This window comes from Ahaetulla prasina, chromosome 16 (genome assembly GCF_028640845.1).
Source record: "Ahaetulla prasina isolate Xishuangbanna chromosome 16, ASM2864084v1, whole genome shotgun sequence".
Lineage (NCBI taxonomy): Eukaryota > Metazoa > Chordata > Lepidosauria > Squamata > Colubridae > Ahaetulla > Ahaetulla prasina.
In genome coordinates, this window is record NC_080554.1 from 12040982 (window position 1) to 12061841 (window position 20860).

General features: G+C 45.5%; 1 protein-coding gene across 9 annotated transcripts in view; it reads left to right on the forward strand.

The window, feature by feature from the left end:
• ADGRD2 (adhesion G protein-coupled receptor D2) overlaps window positions 1-20860 on the forward strand; it is a 62428-nt gene that overhangs the window by 27585 nt on the left and 13983 nt on the right. For 8 of the 9 annotated variants that reach the window (XM_058159382.1, XM_058159378.1, XM_058159384.1 and 5 more), the window contains 9 exons: window positions 1722-1848; window positions 2133-2236; window positions 3946-4048; window positions 4175-4328; window positions 5868-6001; window positions 8495-8610; window positions 12206-12326; window positions 18155-18196; window positions 20388-20441. In XM_058159382.1, the coding sequence (XP_058015365.1) occupies window positions 1722-1848; window positions 2133-2236; window positions 3946-4048; window positions 4175-4328; window positions 5868-6001; window positions 8495-8610; window positions 12206-12326; window positions 18155-18196; window positions 20388-20441 (955 nt within the window). The remainder of the gene's footprint in view (window positions 1-1721; window positions 1849-2132; window positions 2237-3945; window positions 4049-4174; window positions 4329-5867; window positions 6002-8494; window positions 8611-12205; window positions 12327-18154; window positions 18197-20387; window positions 20442-20860) is intronic. The other variant, XM_058159383.1, reaches the window with a different exon arrangement.

A 20860-nucleotide genomic window follows, 5' to 3' on the forward strand; every position in this document is an offset into this window, starting at 1 on the left:
CTCCCGTGACTTGTCCCAGCTTCTGCCAATCAAGCAGTTCGAAAACCCATAAAAAAGGCAAGTCGGAAAATAGGCGCCACCTTTGGTGGGAAGGGAACAGTGTTCCGTGCGCCTTTGGCATTGAGTCATGCCGGCCACAGGACCACAGAGACATCTTCGGACAGCGCTGGCTCTTCGGCTTTGAAACGGAAATGAGCACCGCCCCCTAGAGTCGGGAACGACTAGTACCTATTTACCTTTACCTGGATAGATGTTTGCCCAAAAGTTCATTGCTGACTCCCCCATGCCTCCCTGGTCCAACTTTCCTCCTGAAAGCAGACTGAACCCCGTGTTTATCGGAGTCCACCGCAAGAAGGGCTTCACCCTTTTGTAGAAGGCCTCTTTGAATATACCCAACAGCAAGAGCAGCCAACAAAATCCAACCAACCATATGTGAATGTGGTGGCCTGCTAATCACGCTGCCCCATTAAATGCACCACATACGACTTAATTTATCAGTCGGCGAATCTGGTGCCGTGACGGCGAACCTATGATACGCGTGCCGGAAGTGGCACACACAGAGCCATCTCTCTGGGCACGCCAGACGTCGCCCATTGCTCTTCCCAGTTCCACCTGGTCTTTGCCCACGCGGGAGTGCTGAAAAATGGAAGAGCAGCTCCCTGGCATGCGCTGGAAAACTCAGCTTCTGGTTTCCGGCGTGCGCATGTGTGCCGGTCACCTGGTCTTCCGGTTTCTGGCATGCACACAGGCGCGAAGACCAGCTGGCCGGCTGGAACTCAGAAGAGCAACAGATGGCGCTGGGGAACTGCTGTTCCAGTTTTCGGCACTCCCACGTATCGGGGGTGAAATCTAAAAATTTTCCCTACCGGTTCTGTGGGCGTGGCTTAATTGGTGGGTGTGGCTTGGTGGTCAGATGACTGAGTGGGCGTGGCCAAATAACAATAAATAATAAAAATAATAAAGTATGCAAAACAATAAGCGGTACAAAAAAACCAACCTTCATATTTTACACACACACACCACAACACAACTGACTCACACGCAATATAAAAGCAACCGCACCTCACCCAAAATGGCCCATGCAACAAGCAGGAACCTCACACAGCCACAAAAAGCTCAAAAACCAACTTTCACACTTTATACACACACACAACACAACACAACTGACTCTCTCTCACACACACACAATGCCATATACAGCTTTGTGAGATTTTGTGTGTTTGTGTAGTTAGAGTGAAACATTACAGAAACACAAAAATCTCTTTAAAAATAGAGTCTACTAATTACCCTTTTTTGGGAGCGCACCGGTCTACCTTCTTTAAAAATAGAGGCACTGGTCTACTAATTGCCCTTTTTTGGGGAATGCACCCATCTACTTTCTTTAAAATTAGAGGCACCGGTCTACTAATTGCCTTTTTTTGGGAGTTCACTGGTCTACCTTCTTTAAAAATAAAGGCACTGGTCTACTAGCTGCCTACAGCACTGATCAGCTGTAGTGCGGCCCTTTGAAGTGCCATGGCAGTCATTTAAGGCATTTTGCAGCTATATCACCACTGAGAGCTTCAGGGACAGAGAAGAGGAACAGCAAGGCGTGGGCAGGTTGGGTCAAGATCTCTGGAGGTTGCTCTCAGCTCTCTTTCCATGAGCACCTTCCCTGGGGTGGGAGCCTTTGGTATCCAAGGCTTGAGTATCCGGGCCCAGAAGCTTTTCTTGCTCTTCAGTCCTGAAGGTGTTGGAGGCTGGTCGACCAGAGGTTGCTCGGTGTCTTCTTCTCAGGAGGATCTCACCACCTGTGCCTGTAACCACACCACCAACTTCGCAGTCCTGTTGCAGGTCTATGAAGTTCAGGTTAGAAGAGGGTTGGGAGGGTTTCATTCCCTACAGAGGAAGACGCTTCTTGGGGGGCTTTGGTGGAACCATGGGGAGGAGCCATGGAACGTGGATCCTTATTTGGTTGGAGCAAAATCCTCCTTGCTCCTGTTTCCAGATCTTTTCTCTTCCCATCCCCTGGATGCAAAACCTGATGGCCCAAGAGCTAAACCAGCCCGTTGCAAGGAAGCTGTTGAGGTGGGCCCTCGGGGGCCACATCACCCCCTTCCGTACCTTCATTGGGTTATCTCTGTTTCTTGCAGAGGAGCCTAGAGGAGGAGTCCATGCTGAAGACCCTAACGTTTGTTGGCTGTGGCGTGTCCTTCTGTGCCTTGATAGTCACCTTGGTACTCTTCCTAGCCGTTGGGTGAGTCTGAAATAGCACAAACAGACACACGCTTATCCAATCAGCTCCCGTCCCGGGTCCACACAGCATCTTGAAACCCACCAACCCACCAACCAAGTGAGCTCCGTTCACACAACCTTCTGAAACATCTAACCGAGATGAAGACTTGGTGGGTCATGTGAATGCATCCGTGAGGTCCTTGCTTGGCCCGGATGAACCAGTTGTGTCAGAGTGGGAAGGGATCTCAAACAGACGCAGGAAGATCCCTTCCCCTAACCCTGTCCTAACCTCTCAAGGCCCCATTTAGAAGAAGATAGGGAAGGGTAGGGTAGGGTAGGGTAGGGTAGGGTAGAGCAAAATAATAGAATAGAATAGAATAGAATAGAATAGAATAGAATAGAATAGAATAGAATAGAATAGAAAATGGAATGGAATGGAATGGAATAGAATAGAATAGAATAGAATAGAATAGAATAGAATAGAATAGAATAGAATAGAATAGAATAGAATAGAATATGGAATGGAATGGAATGGAATGGAATGGAATGGAATGGAATGGAATGGAATGGAATGGAATAGAATAGAATAGAATAGAATATGGAATGAGACTAGACTAGACTAGGACTATGGAATGGAATGGAATGGAATAGAATAGAATAGAATAGAATAGAATAGAATAGAATAGAATAGAATAGAATATGGAATGGAATGGAATGGAATGGAAATAGAATAGAATAGAATAGAATAGAATAGAATAGAATAGAATAGAATAGAGAAAGTAGAATAGAATAGAATAGAATAGAATAGAATAGAATAGAATAGAATAGAATAGAATAGAATAGGGAATGGAATGGAATGGAATGGAATAGAATAGAATAGAATAGAATAGAATAGGGAATGGAATGGAATGGAATGGAATGGAATGGAATAGAATAGAATAGAATAGAATAGAATAGAGAAAGTAGAATAGAATAGAATAGAATAGAATAGAATAGAATAGAATAGAATAGAATAGAGAAAGTAGAATAGAATAGAATAGAATAGAATAGAATAGAATAGGGAATGGAATGGAATGGAATGGAATGGAATGGAATGGAATAGAATAGAACAGAACAGAGCAGAACAGAACAGAACAGAACAGAACAGAACAGAACAGAACAGGACAGAACAGAACAGAACAGAACAGAATAGAATAGAATAGAATATGGAATGAGACTAGACTAGGACTATGGAATGGAATGGAATAGAATGGAATAGAATAGAATAGAATAGAATAGAATAGAATAGAATAGAATAGAATAGAATAGAATAGAATAGAATAACAGAGTTGGAAGGGACCTTGGAGGTCTTCTAGTCCAACCCCTGTTTAGGCAGGAAACCCTACACCACTTCAGACAAATGGCTATCCAACATTTTCTTAAAAATTTCCAGTGTTGGTGCATTCACAACTTCTGCAGGCAAGTTGTTCCACTTATTGATTGTTCTAACTGTCAGAAAATTTCTCCTTAGTTCTAAGTTGCTTCTCTCCTTGCTTAGTTTCCACCCATTGCTTCTTGTCCTGCCTTCAGGTGCTTTGGAGAATAGCTGGACTCCCTCTTCTTTGGGGCAGCCCCTGAGATATTGGAAGACTGCTATCATGTTTCCCCTAGTAGTAAAGAAAAAACTACAGTAGTGGAATACACTTTAGTAGAGCTTGTGCCAAAATCTTTTTTTATTTCCCCTTTCAACAGGGTCCCCAAAAGCGAGCGAACGACGGTCCATAAAAACTTGATCTTCGCCTTGGCTGCTGCGGAAGCCTTGTTAATGTTCAGTGAATTGGCCAAGATCAACCAGGTCAGGAGAAGACCTGTGAAAGAGGAGGAGAACCACCAGCTGAGTGGGGGGCCCACAGAGAAGCCCCCAATTCCTTTCCTCCTTCCCCCAGACATCTGACCACAGGACCCTCCATCTCTCTCCTAGGGTGTTTGCTTTGCTGTCACAGCGTTTCTCCACCTCTTCTTCATGGCGGCCTTTGCTTGGATGTTGGTGGAAGGTCTTCTGCTCTGGAGCAAAGTGGTGGCCGTCAACATGAGTGAAGATCGGAGGATGCGGTTCTACTATGTGACCGGTTGGGGTCTGTATCCCGGAAGTCAAGAAGGGGAAGGGGCTATGGGAAGACCGGGATAGATTTCTTCTTCCTTTGATCCAGTTGATCCAACTTGTTCAAACCTAAACTGGAGTAGATCACAGGTCTACTGTGAGCCCAACAATGTTCTCTCCACTCATCGTATCACAGTGGGAAGGAATGGAATAGATGTCTGGTAGGGAATGACCACATTGGGGGAAGGAGTAGTCAAGTCCATTGGATGGAAAATGGCCAACTCCTCATGGCGATTAGACATCTCTAGAACTGGGTTTGACTGACATGAACAACAAATAAGCCAACAATTTTGTAGATATCCCTATTGTGCAAACAAAACTCATTAATATATGGTTGAATGCAGGGCTGAAATGCTCCCGGTTCGGACCTGATCACGCGATCCAGTAGCGATGGCAGAGGGTGGTTCAGAGAACCGGTAGCAAAAATCCTCCCCCTTCCATGCCCAGCTGAGCCATGCGATCATCAGAGAGTTGGTTTTTTTTTTACTTTTAAAAGCATTTTTTCTTTGGCTAAAAAAAATGCTTTTAAAAGTTAAAAAAAAAAGCCTCTGATCATCGCGTGGCTCAGCTGGGATCGCCAGAGGTTTTTAAAACCTCTTTCGGCCGAAGAGGTTGTAGAAAAAATGCTTTTAAAAGGCTCCTCTGACGATCCCAGCTGAGTTGCCTGATCGTCAGAGGCTTTTTTTTCTTTTAAAGGCAAAAAAAATGCTTTTAAAAGAAAAGAAAAGCCTCTGACGATCAGGCAACTCAGCTGGGATCGTCAGAGGAGCCTTTTAAAAGCATTTTTTTCTACAACCTCTTCGGCCGAAAGAGGTTATAGAAAACACGCTTTTAAAAGTAAAAAAAAAGAAAAAAAGTTGGCCACGCCCACCCGGTCACATTACCCCCCCCAAGCCATGCCCACAGAACCAGTAGTAACTAATTTTACCTTTCACCCCAGGTTGAATGGGCTATGGGCCAGGGGTCTGCAACCTTAAACACTCAAAGAGCCATTTGGACCCGTTTCTCACCGAAAAGAAAACACCGGAAGCCACAAAACCTGGGTGGGCGTGGCCAACTCGATGTCACTCATTTCCACCAGTCAGATGACACTCCCCCAGCCACGCCTACCTAGGTGAAGAGTGACTGGGAGGGGGGGCGAGAGGCGGGGCCAACCAGTGGTGGGATCACCTGACAAGGAGCTACAGCAGAGGGCCCAAAGAGCCGTATGTGGCTCTGGAGCCGCAGGTTGCTGACACACGGTTTATGCAGATACATCAAAACATTTTGAGTAAACCAAGATTCATTTAATGATTTCACATAGCCACTGCCTATACGTGTCTTATTTGAAGCTTGGAGAAGACAACTTGGGTGAACGTCGTAGGACTGACCAGGAAGGGAAAAGTATGTGCTGGTGAGAGACAGTGAAATGCTCAAGCGGAGGTCAACTGTGGTTCTTCCTCAATGGCCAAGTGGACCACGGGAGATGGATGGGATGAAGACACTGACCTACCAAGCTCTCCTTCCTTTCTAGGGCTTCCTGTGCTGATCGTTGGCGTCACCTTGGCCACTTCGTTCAACAAATACGTGGCGGACAATCACTGTTGGCTGAATGTGCAGACAGAGGTCATCTGGGCTTTTGTGGGACCTGTCCTCTTTGTCCTAACAGTAAGGGCCAAAGTCTTTGGTGGAACTCCCAGCCTTCCTCATCCAACCTCTGGTTTTGAAGGCCCAGAAATAGGGATTGTTCATGTCCAACATCAACGAAGTTGCTTGCAACTTCAGCGTTACTGTGAGGTCATCCAACCTCACCATATCATCCCTCCATCCATTGTCCATTGCAGGTTGTCTCTCCTTACCTCCTCAAGGATGTCCAACATCACTTTAGGGCAGGGGTCTGCAAACTTGGCTCTTTTAAGACTTGTGGACTTCAACTCCCAGAGTTCCTCAGCCAGCTAAGCTGAAGTCCACAAGTCTTAAAAGAGCCAAGTTTGCAGACCCCTGGCTTAGGGTATCAGTAAGAATTTTCCTCATCCCCATCTAGCATCAATGGAGTTGAACTTGGAATCTCCCCGCCCCACCAACCCTGACTTAAGCAGAACCTTAGATAGACGTTGTGTTCCAGGTCAATACATTATTTAGTAGTAACTTCACCACACATTTAGATGAGACTGTTTTTGGCTCTGCCAGCTGGCTCCAAGCCTATTTCTGTAGACCAATTAACAGAACGAGTTGGAATGGACTTTGGAGGTCTTCTAGTCCAACCCCCCCTGCTCAACCACCATTTCAAATGGTTGTCCAATCGCTTCTTAAAAACTACCAGGGTTGGAGAACCCACAACTTCTGGAGGTGAGTCGTTACACTGGTGAATTGTTCTAACTGTCAGGCAACTTAATAGAATAGAATAGAATAGAATAGAATAGAATAGAATAGAATAGAATAGAATAGAATAGAATAGAATAGAATAGAATAGAGAAAGTGGAATGGAATGGAATGGAATAGGATAGGATAGAATAGGATATAGAATAGAATAGAATAGAGAAAGTGGAATAGAATAGAATAGAATAGAATAGAATAGAATAGAATAGAATAGAATAGAATAGAGAATAGAGAATAGAGAAAGTGGAATGGAATGGAATGGAATGGAATGGAATAGGATAGGATAGGATAGGATAGGATATAGAATAGAATAGAATATAGAAAGTGGAATAGAATAGAATAGAATAGAATAGAATAGAATAGAATAGAATAGAGAATAGAGAAAGTGGAATGGAATGGAATGGAATGGAATAGGATAGAATAGAATAGTCCAGCCCCCTGCTCAAACAGGAGAACCTATACCATCTCAGACAAGTGACTGTCCAGTCCCTTCTTAAAAATCTCCAGTGATGGAGAGTCCACAACTTCTGGTGGCAAGCTGTTCCACTGGTTAATTGTCCTCACTGTTAGGAACTTTCTCCAGGTTGCTTCTCTCCTTGATGAGTTTCCACACACTGCTATCATGTCCTTCCACCCTAGTCCTTCTTTTCATTAAACTAGACATACCCAATTCCAGCAACCGTTCTTCATATGTTTTAGCTTCCAGTCCCTTAATCCTCTTGGTTGGTCTTCTCTGCACTCTTTCTAGAGTCTCCACATCTTTTTTTACATCGTGGCGACCAAAACTGGATGCAGGATTCCAAGTGTGGCCTTATAAAGTGGTATTAACACGTCACATGATCTTGATTCTATCCCTCTGTTTATGCAGCCTAGAACTGTGTTGGCTTTTTTGGCAGCTGCTGCACACGGCTGGCTCCTATTTAAATGGTTGTCCACTAGGACTCCAAGATCCCTCTCACAGTTACTACTATTGAGCCAGGTACCACCTATGCTGTACCTGTGCATTTGGTTTTCCTTACCTAAATGCAGAACCTGTCGTGTCCCACTCCTCCTCTGACGGCCGGGTCGGGGAAGTCCATATCAAGCGTGCTTCTGCAGCTCTGCCAAAGTCCTGTCAGAGTTCTCAGGGCAGGCAGGAGTCCAAGATGTGACTTCAGCAATCCAATTTAGACTTTGCCTGACTCAAAGAATGCCAGAAAGCAGATCCTTTATATAGGCCATGGGGTGTGGCTCCATGACTCAGCACTTATCCAGGCCTGCCCCTCCCTCCCTTTTGCTGACGTCGCCTCTCCATTCTCCGGAAGCGTGGATCCATCCACCCTCCAGCTGCCGGTAATTCCAGCTCGTGACTGGCTTCACACTCCCCAGGCTCACATGCTGTGGAGGAGGGGCCCAGCTGCTCCGTTTGTCCGGGCATGGTGCCAGGACTGGGGGCTGGAGGCATGTCAGGCCATTTGTCTTGCTCGGTCTGTCTGGGCATGGTGCCAGGACTGGGGGCTGGAGGCATGTCAGGCCATTTGTCTTGCTCGGTCTGTCCGGACATGGTGCCAGGACTGGGGGCTGGAGGCATGTCAGGACATTCTTCTGCACTATCAGCGTCAGGCAGGAAACGAGAGGGGCCCGGCTGTGGAGAGGGGGGCGAGCGAGGCACAACAGAACCTTACTTTTTTTCACCAAAGGAATTTCATTTTATATGTGATCATTCTAGGTTGTCCAGAAGGAAAATCTGGGGACCTTTCTTCAGAGTCCTTGGAAACCTTAACTGATGTCATTGTCATTTAGGTGAACACCTTTGTGCTGTTCCGGGTAGTGATGGTAACAGTCTCCAGCGCACGACGTCGGTCAAGGATGCTGACCCCTAACAGCAGTCTGGAGAAGCAGATTGGAGTTCAAATCTGGTGAGTCAGTCCCGTGTGTGCACATGTTCCTACTTCTGGGTGCAAAAGCTAGACAGATTAACAGAAGGGACCTTGTAGGTCATCTAGTCCAACCCCCCACCCAAGCAGGAGACCCTACACCATTTCTGACCGATGGCAGCCCAATCTCTTCTAGAACGTCTCAAGTGATGAAGCTCCCACAACTTACAAAGGCAACTTCTGTTCCCATGGGTTGATTGTTCTCACTGCCAGAAAACTCCTCCTTATTTCTAGGTTGAATCTCTCCTTGATCAGTTTCCATCCATTAGTCCTTGTCTGGCCTTCAGGTGCTTTGGAAAATAGAGGGGGGGGGCCTCCTCTCTTGTCCCCCTTACAGTCAACAAAATTAGAGCGGGGAGTTTTGATTAAAAGGCTGGCTGGATAAGCCAGTCCATCACGTCTCCAAAACCGTTCCAAGCTTTGGCGTCCTTCAGTGACTTTTGGCCAGCACCGGGATCAAAACATTTTGATGTTGCCACGTGAAGCTGATTCAGAATGAAAGGCAAATGGCTAAAAATGGGCCAATTTTGGAAAGGCATCTTAGCTTCCACAAACAACTCAACATCTAGCACTGCCATAAGAACGGTTTCCATCACCATCACCTGCAGGCTACTTCCTGCCTGCAATTTGGCAGTTCAAATCTCACCAGGGTCAAAGTTGACTCAGCCTTCCATCCTTCCAAAGTGGGTAAAATGAGGTCCCGTATTGTTGGGGGAAAGAGGCTAGCTCTGTAAACTACTTACAGAATGCTGTAAAGCACTTTGAAGCGGTATATAAGTCTTAAGTGCAATTGCTATCAGCGCCATCTTCTCTATCGTCTTCGGATCCCAATTTCTGCCCAATGTCTCTTGAGGACAGAAGACCAAAAGTGGACCAATAGAATACATCATCTTATTTTTCCACCTTTGGAAAGGAAATGCCTGGACAACACTGGTTTCCAAAGATGTGGAGACTCTAGAAAGAGTGCAGAGAAGAGCAGCAAAGATAATTAACTCTACACTACTAACCAGAGTATACAAAACATTTGCTAGACCAATTCTTGCATACAGCTCACCTGTCTGGAACTCGTACCACATCTCTGACATTAATACAATTGAACGCGTCCAGAAATATTTTACAAGAAGAGTTCTCCGCTCCTCTGAAAACAACAAAATACCTTATACCACCAGACTTGAAATCCTGGGATTAGAAAACTTAGAACTCCACCGACTCCGACAGGTTTAACTGTGTTTAACTCATAGAATCGTCTATTGTAATGTCCTTCCTGTTAAAGACGACTTCAGCTTCAATCACAATAATACAAGAGCATACAATAGATTCAAACTTAATGTTAACCGCTTCAATCTTGATTGCAGAAAATATGACTTCTGTAACAGAGTTTTTAACGCTTGGAACGCACTACCTGACTCTGTGGTCTCTTCTCAAAATCCCAAAAACTTCAACCAAAAACTATCTACCATTGACCTCACCCCATTCCTAAGAGGTCTGTAAGGGGCGTGCATAAGAGCACAAACGTGCCTACCGTTCCTGTCCTATTGTTCCCTTTCATTATATCAAATTAATATAGTTGTTACATACTTTTGCTTATATATTATGTTTGTGTATACCGTTGTGACAAAATAAAGTAAAAAATAATAATTAGGGACTGGAGGCTAAAACATATGAAGAACAGTTGCAGGAACTGGGTAGGTCTAGTTTAATGAAAAGAAGGACTAGGGGAGACATGATAGCAGTGTTCCAATATCTCAGGTGTTGCCCCAAAGAAGAGGCAGTCAAACTATTCTCCAAAGCACCTGAAGGCAGGACAAGAAGCAACGGGTGGAAACTAATCAAGGAGAGAAGCAATTTAGAACTAAGGAGGAATTTCCTGACAGTGAGAACAATTAATCAGCGGAACAGCTTTGCCACCAGAAGTTGTGAATGCTCCAACACTGGAAGTTTTTAAGAAGATGTTGGATAACCATTTGTGTGAAGTGGTGTAGGGTTTCCTGCCTAAGCAGGGGGTTAGACTAGAAGACCTCCAAGGCCCCTTCCAATTCCAAGGCCCTTTCCAATTCGATTCTACTCCATCTCTCCAACCTGTCCCTTCAAAGCCACCTCTTGATGCTGAGAGCCACCCCGCCCTCCTCTTCTCCTCATTCTTTGCCCCACTCAGGGTCAACCGATCATCTCCCCGAGCTTCCTCCGATAAGGCCAACGGATGGAAATCTCTTTGTTGCTTTTTAGCTGGCGCCGTGGGAAAGCCACAAGACACACACAGTGTTCCTCTGGTGGTGTAAATATCCTCCACGCGGTTTTAGCAGTGCTGAAGGTGGAGGCCGGGGCTGGAGGGCGAGCTGACATCTCTGGTGGCTTGAAGGCATCTTCACCCCGGAAGGGTGGGATGACTTAGAAGGGGACAAGTCCCCGACTGACCCGGCCTGCAAATCCACATCTTTTAGCGGTTCCAAGCTAGACTTTTATTTCCATTGGACTCCATTGTGGCTTTCTCCAAAAACTCTGATTAAGAGATCATCATTAAAAGGTCACCCACAAAAAGTTCGGTTTTTCTGGGTTCACTTCTTGGGCGGGGGGCTGGTGGGGGCTTGTCCATAGCTTCCCGGAATGGTGGTGGAGGGAGTGGGTGGGCTTCCCTTTCTGTCTCGCCAGAAGGAGAAAAAAAAATGGGGGGAGGGAAAGGTTTTGTCCAGTTTGTTTGGAAGTAATTTGGAAAGACCTTCAAGGGAAGCTCTGATTATTTCTCCATTTGTGGTTGTGGAATCTCCTCGGCCGCACGCCCTGGCAGTCACCTCAGGCTTTGAGATAAGGAAACCCCAAAGCAGAAGATTACAATGTGAACATCTTTCCATAAAAACACAGAGAAGGAAGGGATGGAGAAATTGCCCCAAATGAACCTGGCTTTCATTGACTCTGAGTCAGAAGGTAAAATGCTACCAGTTTGGCCGAACCTGTAGCGATGGCAGCTCATGGTTCGGAGAACCGGTAGCAGCAGCGGCGGCACGAGGCTCCGGTCACCAGCCCGGACATCGTTACTTCCTGGTTTTAGCCAGGAATTAACCTCTTTTTAAGGGACGCAGTGGCTTAGTGGGTAAGGCGCTGAGCTCGTCGATCGAAAGGTCGGCAGTTCAGCGGTTCGAATCCCTAGTGCCGCGTAACGGTAAAGTAACGGTTCAAAAGCATGTAAAAAAAAATGCAAGTAGAAAAATAGGGACCGCCTTTGGTGGGAAGGGAACAGCGTTCCGTGCACCTTTGGCGTTGAGTCATGCCGGCCACATGACCATGGAGACGTCTTCGGACAGCGCTGGCTCTTCGCCTTTGAAACGGAGATGAGCACCACTCCCTAGAATCGGGAACGACTAGCACGTATGTGCGAGGGGAACCTTTACCTTTACCTTTTTAACCTCTTTTTGACCTTCTGCGCATGTGCCGAAGGCTTTGCGCATGCACAGAGGGTCCAAGCGCGCACTTCCGAACCGGTAAGGAAGGTAAATAGATTTCACCCCTACTCTAAGTCCAGTTTTAGGGGCTTGGCTGGGGAAGAGGCCAGCCGTTTTCTGTTCTTCTGCTCCATTTCCAGGGCCACCGCCAAACCCATCCTGGTGCTGCTACCTGTCCTGGGCCTGACTTGGGTGTGCGGCATCCTTGTTCACCTCAGCGTGACCTGGGCTTACATCTTCATCATGCTAAACTCCCTCCAGGTGAGTCCAAAGCTTCTCTCGGGAAACATCTGCAGAAGGTTCTGCAGCCCCCATGCGAGGTCCTCGGGCCCGCCAGGAGTTGTGAGGAAGCATGATTTTTTTGCGTTCATGGGACACAGGCAAAGAGTGAACCCCAAAGGATTATTTACTGATCTCGGCTGTGAATTGGGAGCCCCCAAAGCACACACCTTTTTCTAGGCAATTAACCTCATTTTCTTAGATAAGGGGTCAGCAACCGGTGGCTCCAGAGCCGTATGCAGCTCTTTGGGCCCTCTGCTGTGGCTCCCTGTCGGGTGATCCCACCACTGGCTGGCTCTGCCCCTCGCCCTCCCCTCCCAGTCACTCTTCGCCTGGCCTGAGAAGATAAGGGCAACGGTGGGGGATGGAGAAACACCAGGGCAGAGACACAGAAAGGGGGGGGGAGAGAAACGGAGAGATGGGGGAGGGAGGGAGGGAGGGGAGAGATAGAGATGTCAAAAGGGTTTTGTGGTTCCTGGTGTTTTTTAACAACTGCCTTATGATTGGCTGGGTAGGCATCGCTAGGTGGAGGTCATGTGACTGGTGGAAGTGAGTGACATCGAATTGGCCACGCCCACCCAGGTTTTGTGGCTCCCGATGTTTTCTTTTCTGTAGGAAACGGATCCAAATGGCTCTTTTGAGTATTTAAGGTTGCAGACCCCTGTCTTAGATGCTCCTATGGCAGTGATGGCTAACCTTCTTGCCGTTGCGTGCCAAAAGTGGGTGGAGCGCGGAGAGGTTGCACGCGCGCGTGCCCACACCCATAATTCAATGTGCCCCGCCCGCCCACACATGTGCATGCAACCCCCCCCCCCCCCGTGCGACTCTCGCTTTTGGCATGTGATGGCACGGTGGGCCCAGTAGGTCCATTTTTCACCCTCCCCAGGCTCCAGAGCCTTTCTAGGAGCCTGGGGAGGGCAAAAATGGCCTTCCCCACCCTCCCAGAGGCCCTCCGGAGGCTGGAAAAAGCCTGTTTCTCAACTTCCGGTGGGTCCAGAAGGCCCAAAAATCAGCTGGCTGGCACGCACATGTGCACCGGAGCTGAGCTAGGGCAACGCTTGCGTGCCCACCAATATGGCTCCGCGTGCCACCTGTGGCACGTATTCTATAAGTTCGCCATCACGGTCCTATGGGAACCCTCGATTCAGCCAGCGGTGTTGTTAGTGAAGCGAGCGCTAGCTTGAACCTCACTCAGAAATTCTTGCTCAGAGCAGTGGATAGAAAAAGGGGGCTCCTTGAATTGGGTCTCGGCAGAATTACAAGCGCGGCCTACTGTGGTTTATTCAGCACAACATCTTGTTCAAGCAAAACCCACAAGTTTAACAGATGTAATTTTGATCGACGGCCTGACTCAGGTTCTTCCGCCGAGGCTAATATGCTGGATCAAACTCCTTTGTTAAATAGCACCCTGTTTTATAAGGTATTAAAAATCCATATAATGTAATAACAACAACAACATTACATTATGAAATATTACCCTTGGGAAAACCTTCCCTTTCACTCTTTCTCTTCTCTCATTCTTTCCTTCCTTCTTCCCTTTCACTCTTTCTCTTCTCCTTCCTTCCCTCCTCCCTCCCTCCCTTGCTCAATCAATCCTTCCCTTCCCCTTCTCCTTCCTCCCTTTCTCCCTTCTTCTTCCTCCCTCTCTCTCTCCCTTCTTCAATCCCTCCTTTTCTTCCTTCCCTTTCTATTTTCCTCCTTCCTTCCTTCCTCCCGCAATCATTCCTTCCTTCCCTTCCCCTTCTCCTTCCTCCCTCTCTCCCTTCTTTTTCCTCCCTCTCTCTCTCCCTTCTTCAATCCCTCCTTTTCTTCCTTCCCTTTCTATTTTCCTCCTTCCTTCCTTCCTCCCGCAATCATTCCTTCCCTTCCCCTTCCCTTTCTCCTTCCTCCCACTCTCCTCTCTCCTCCTGCCCTCTCCCTCCCTCAATCCCTCCTTTTCTTCCTTCCCTTTCTATTTTCCTCCTTCCTTCCTTCCTCCTCAATCATTCCTTCCTTCCTTCTCCTTCCTCCCACTCTCCTCTCTCCTCCTGCCCTCTCCCTCCCTCAATCCCTCCTTTTCTTCCTTCCCTTTCTATTTTCCTCCTTCCTTCCTTCCTTCCTTCTTTCCTTCCTTCCTTCCTTCCTTCCTTCCTCCTTCCAAACTTCTCCTTTCCCCCCCCTCTTCCTTTCTTCTCTTCTCCTTTTATTTCTTTCTTTCCTCATCTGCCCTCCCCCCACCCACACCCACCCCGCTCATCTAACCATCTTTCCCACCTGCAAAATAAAACCCATAACTCAACCCAAAGAATCAGAAACAAACACAGGCAATTGAGCCTGGCTTTCCTTCAACGCCTGGTAAAGATTGCTTGGAACAAAACAGTATTTAACTGCCAGCAGCTTAGCTGAGGGATGTAATTGCTCTGGAAAAGAGAGGCAACTTTACGGGGGCCCTGGGATGGCAGCTTCCCTCCCCCTTAAAAATTCAGCTGTCTTAAGAACCAGGTGGAGGCAGGAGAGGAAGGGACAGAAAGTGTGTGTGTGAAAGTGTGTGTCTCAGTGTGTGGGTCTCTGCATGTTTGTGTCCCGCTTTCCCACCCGCGGGGCCCCTCCCTCCACCTGCGTGGGAGTCCTGCGGCTTGCAGAGAGCTGCAATTAATGCGTCAGCTGCAAATTTTTGCGATAGAGAGAGCAAAATAAGAGAAGCAAAACCCTATCAGATTGTTGTTGTTGTTTTTTTAAATAAAAATAAAACAAAAGGACAGAGCCAATGCTCTGAGTGCAAAGTTGGGTTGATTTACAGCTAGGAAATGAAATTCTGAAGAGGGGGGTGGCTGGCGTGAAGCCCCATCCTGGGCGAGGACAAAGCCTGAAGGGCAGAGGGTAAGCAAACACCCAAGAGAGACCTCAGTTTCCCCCAAGGCGGCTTGGAAAAGGGAGACCACGGGTTTTCATTGAGAAAACCAAAACTGGTAACCGACTTTTGAATAAGAGTTCCTGGCATAAATAGCAGAGAGGACTGCACAGAATTAGCTGGGAGGATGTCAGTGGTGGGATTCAAGTCATTTAACAACCGGTTCTCTGCCCTAATGATTTTTTCCAACAGCCAGTTTGCCAAACTGCTCAGAAAGTTAACAACCGGTTCTCCCGAAGTGGTGCGAACTGGCTGAATCCCACTACCGGAGGATGTCAACCGCCAGGGCGAGAAAGGCCCTAAGCAGTTTCCCTGCATTTCTGCAAAGTGTGGGTAGCATTTGTGTGTGACTTTGTGGGGTCCAGTTCAGTTTCAGTTCCTTCTCGGTAAAATGGGCAGTTTTCCAACCGTTTGGCTCCCATTTCAAACAGCAGGGTTTCTGTTAAGCCAGGGCCCAGGGGTGAAATTCAGCAGGTTCTGACAGGTTCTGGTGAACCGGTAGCGGAAATTTTGAGTAGTTCGGAGAACCGGCAAATGCCACCTCTGGCTGGCCCCAGAGCGGGATGGGAATGGGGATTTTGCAGTATCCTTCCCCCAGGAGTGGGGTGGGAATGGAGATTTTGCAGTATCCTTCCCCCAGGAGTGGGGAGGGATTGGAGATTTTGCAGTATCCTTCCCCCAGGAGTGGGGAGGGAATGGTTGCAATATCCTTCTTCCAGGAGTGGGGAGGGAATGGGGATTTTGCAATATCCTTCTCCCAGGAGTGGGGAGGGAATGGGGATTTTGCAATATCCTTCCCCCAGGAGTGGGGAGGGAATGGAGATTTTACAATATCCTTCCCCCAGGAGTGGGGAGGGAATGGGGATTTTGCAATGTCCTTCCCCCAGGAGTGGGGAGGGAATGGGGATTTTGCAATATCCTTCCCCCAGGAGTGGGGAGGGAATGGGGATTTTGCAATGTCCTTCCCCCAGGAGTGGGGAGGGAATGGGGATTTTGCAGTATCCTTCCCCTGACAAACCCACCAAGCCATGCCCACCAAGCCACACCACGCCCACCAAGCCACGCCCACAGAACCGGCAGTAAAAAAAAATTGGATTTAACCATTGCCTGGGCCAAGCCAGCATGAAATTTGAGGTTGCCCTGCAACTGCAGGGACCATATTTTTCATCAGGAAAATAATAATAATAATAATAATAATAATAATAATAATAATAATAATAATAAGAAGAAGAAGAAGAAGAAGAAGAAGAGGAAGAGGAAGAGGAAGAGGAAGAGGAAGAGGAAGAGGAAGAGGAAGAGGAAGAGGAAGAGGAGGAAGAAGAAGAAGAAGAAGAAGAACACAATACCCCGGATATCACGATTGTGGAAAAGAAAAAAGTGTGGATAGTCAACATTGCTATACCTGGTGACAGCAGAATCGATGAGAAACAACTTGAAAAACTCACCAGATATCAAGATTTGAGAATCGAATTGCAGAGACTCTGGCATAAACCAGGGCAGGTGGTTCCAGTGGTACTCGCACACTGGGGACTGTGCCTAAAGACCTAGGCAAGCACTTAAAAGCAATTGGTGCTGACAAGATCACCACTGGTCAGCTGCAGAAGGCCACCTTACTGGGATCTGCTCGCATAATTCGCCGATACATCACGCAGTCCTAAACACTTGGGAAGTGTTCGACTAGTGATCTGTGATACAAAATCCAGCATAGTTATCTTGTTTGCTGTGTATACTGTCATTTTGTATAATAATAATAATAATAATAATAATAATAATAATAATAATAATAATAATAATAATAATAATAATAATAATAATAATAATAATAATAATAAGGTTTTGTAAGGGAGTAGATATGCTAAAATACTAGAATTAGTAGAAACTTGCTAATTGTTTCTTGCAACGTATGTGTGTGTGGTATATGATATCTTTGTATACCTGCATGCTGTAAAAAATGTTTGTTTCCTGTGACACTGACATATATATTATGCCTTTTGTGGGTTATAACACAAACATGTCACATTGACTAACTTCCTGGACTTGATAATAAAAGAGCCTGCTAGAAATAAGCCCTCGACAGTTATTAATCACAAATCATCAGAAAATTAATCAGTGGTCTTAACTCTGATATGTATTTCAAAACCAAATAGAAATCAGGAAAAATTTTCTCCCCAAAATTCTATAAGCCAAACTCACCTTGGCCACTTACTTTTTCAATGCTTATCATCTCCGGAGGACAAAAATAAAGTTTTCTAAATTGTATAAAACATTTTTTTTTCTGAAGGGAGGATGGGATAAAATTGGTTTTAAGGACATTTATTTCGTTTCAGTGGCATTCAAAGAATTGTTCTTTTTCCTTTTTAATGCATTTTTGGCTGGAAATAGATTTTTTTTAAAAAGAAGAACAGAAGAGAAAGTACAGAGAAAATGCAAGAAAGTTACAAGTTATCTGGACCCCCTTATAAAATTCCAGGAACGAGGCATTGGAATTGCACAATAACATTCTCATCTATTTTATCCTTGGCCTCTAAACTTCGGGCAGCTTTTAGCCTCTAGATGGAGACGTTCCTTGTTTCTGAAAATTGCCAGAAGCCAGCTGAGAAAAAAGTCAAGACAGGGGCTTTAGATTCCTGCACCCGTTGTTTTTGGTTTTACTTCCGTATCTGAGCTTGAGCTGATCATTTTAGCTAGAAAATACCAGCCAAAAATAAATAAATCTAAAGGAAACTTTCGTTTCTCCTGTCCATCTTTTTCCAGCTGCAGTCCGGTGGGGGGTGGGAAGAAGGAGAAGGGAGGAAAAACCACTAATGCCTTCCAGCTTTGCCTCTCAGCCGTTGCAATGGCTAAAACAATTTTGCTAATATCTTTTCAGCTTGTCTGTATGCATTTTTCCTTTCTCTCTCTCTCTTTTTTTTTTAAACAGGGCCTCTACATATTCCTGGTCTATGCACTCTATAACAGCGAGGTAAGACTGAGCTTAGAAAAACAACAACAATAGCAATCCTCCCCAAGTTTCTAGTCCTTAAGATTTTAAATATAAATGCAGGAAGGTGTGGGTGGTAGCTGGGGAAGCCTGATCTATGGGAGGCTGCTAGTTCTTGCTTACTTTTTCAACTTTTATTTAACTATTTTTAGATAGCTAGATATAGATGGATGGATGGATGGATGAATGAATGGATGGATGGATGGATAAATAGATAGAGCGAGATAATAGATACAGGATAGATAGATAGATAGATAGATACTCTGTTTCCCCAAAAAAAGGACCCAACTGGAAAATAAGTCCTAGCGTGATTTTTCAGGATGCTCGTAATATAAGCTCTACCCCCAAAATAAGCCCCAGTTAAGATTGTCAGACAGATGGGTGCATTTAGTGCCGTATTTTCCCTAAAATAAGACCTAACCAGAAAATAAGCCCTAATGTTTCTTTTGGAGCAAAAATTAATATAAGACCCGGTCTTATTTTCAGGGAAATACGGTAGGTAGGTAGGTAGGTAGGTAGGTAGGTAGGTAGGTAGGTAGGTAGGTAGGTAGGTAGGTAGGTAGATGATAGATTGATAGATAGATGAGAGAGAATAGATATAGATAGATGAGAAGATAGCTAGATAGCTAGATAGCTAGATAGATGATAGATGATAGATAGATGAGAGAGTAGATAGATAGATAGATAGATAGATAGATAGATAGATAGATAGATAGATAGATAGATAGACAGACAGACAGATGAGAGAGAAGATAGAAGATAGATATAGAGATAAATAGATGGAGATAGATAGACACAGACAGATAGATGATAGATAGATAGATAGATAGATAGATAGATAGATAGATAGATAGATAGATAGATAGATAGATAGATGAGATTCATCTATCTTCTCTCTCATCTATCTATCTATCATCTATCTAGATAGATGATAGAGACATAGATGATAGATAGATAGATAGATAGATAGAGATAGAGATAGATATAAATAGATAGATAGATGAGAGAGAAGATAGATGAGAAGATAGATGAGAGATAGATGAGAAGATAGTTAGATGATAGATAGAGATGATAGATAGATAGATAGATAGATAGATAGATAGATAGATAGATAGATAGATAGATGATAGATAGAGATAGATGAGATAGATGAGAGAGAATATATATATATATATATATATATATATATATATATATATATATATATATATATATATATATATAGAGAGAGAGAGAGAGAGAGAGAGAGAGAGAGAGAGAGAGAGAGAGAGAGAGAGAGAGAGAGAGAGAGAGAGAGAGGTGGGTGGGGAGATAGTCCCTCAAGATTAGGGATATTCAAGATCTTTGACATCAGTTACACAGAAGTTTGAAAAAATGCTGGCATTTTAATCACTAAAACAAGCATGTTATTGTCTGCTGGGGATTCAAAGTGCACAAACAAATCCATACAGTTCATTTTATATTTTTGCTTGTCGCTGCACGAAGAAACTTAAGGGGCAATCATTCAACTGTACGTTGTGGTCAGGGATGGGTTCGACTCTCCTTTACTGCTGGTTCGCAGTGGGATCGCGCTTCGCTTGCGCGCACGTTTGCTTGCTTCTGCGCATGTGCAGAAGCTTCCTGATGACATCGGGGTTGGTGGGCGGAGCCTAACTCTGGTTTTATTACCGGTTTGCAAGAACCGGCCTGAACCGGGAGTAAACCCACCACTGGTTGTGGTAGACATATCAAGGCAAGGGCAGATTTCCTTTGGCAATTTTTTCCCTTTTTCCCTTGTCTAGAAAAGGGGGGAAACTACCAGCCAAAGATCCTGCAGGATTTTAGGTGTTGCTAAAAGGCCTCTGGGCTGCAGCCCCACACGACAGGGAGTGAGGGACGCCGGGAGATGTAGTTTACCATTAGGTGGAGATGTCATTCAATTGTCCCCCTTCCCTCCCAACCACCACTTGAGATTCTCAAGAAGAAAGAGTTTTTGAGAAGTGTTAACTAAGACACCCAGCTTCCCTGCTCTGTCACTATCAAATTTGGGAGGCTTCTCTTTCATTTGCTCTGGAAAGCATTGCGGAAAGTTGAGTCTGATCAATTTTGGGCCTTCCTTCCTGAGTTCTGAAGAACATCATCGTTGGACATCTTGGATCAAAAAGCTGACCTCTCATTTGTGTTCCATCTCCAGGTGCGGAATGCCATCCAGAGAATGAGGGAGAAGAAAAAAGCCCTTTCGTTCACGGTAGGTCAATCAGAACAGACCTGGAAGGGACCTTGGAGGTCTTCTAGTCCAACCCTCTGCTCAAGCAAGACACCCTACACCAGGGGTCTCCAACCTTGGCAACTTTAAGACTTGTGGACTTCAACTCCCAGAATTCCTCAGCCAGCTTTGCTGGGAGTTGAAGTCCACAAGTCTTAAAGTTGCCAAGGTTGGAGACCCCTACCCTATACCATCTCTTTTTTTTTAATTTGATTTTTATTACGATTTTCTTTTTTCATAACAATTGTACATATTCAACAGAACCGTGACATTACTGTATATTTCGGATCTACCTTCCATATAATTTCTATATACATTATATACATCTAATCAATCAAAATAGAGCCGGAAGGGACCTTGGAGGTCTTCTAGTCCAGGGGTCTCCAACTTTGGTCCCTTTA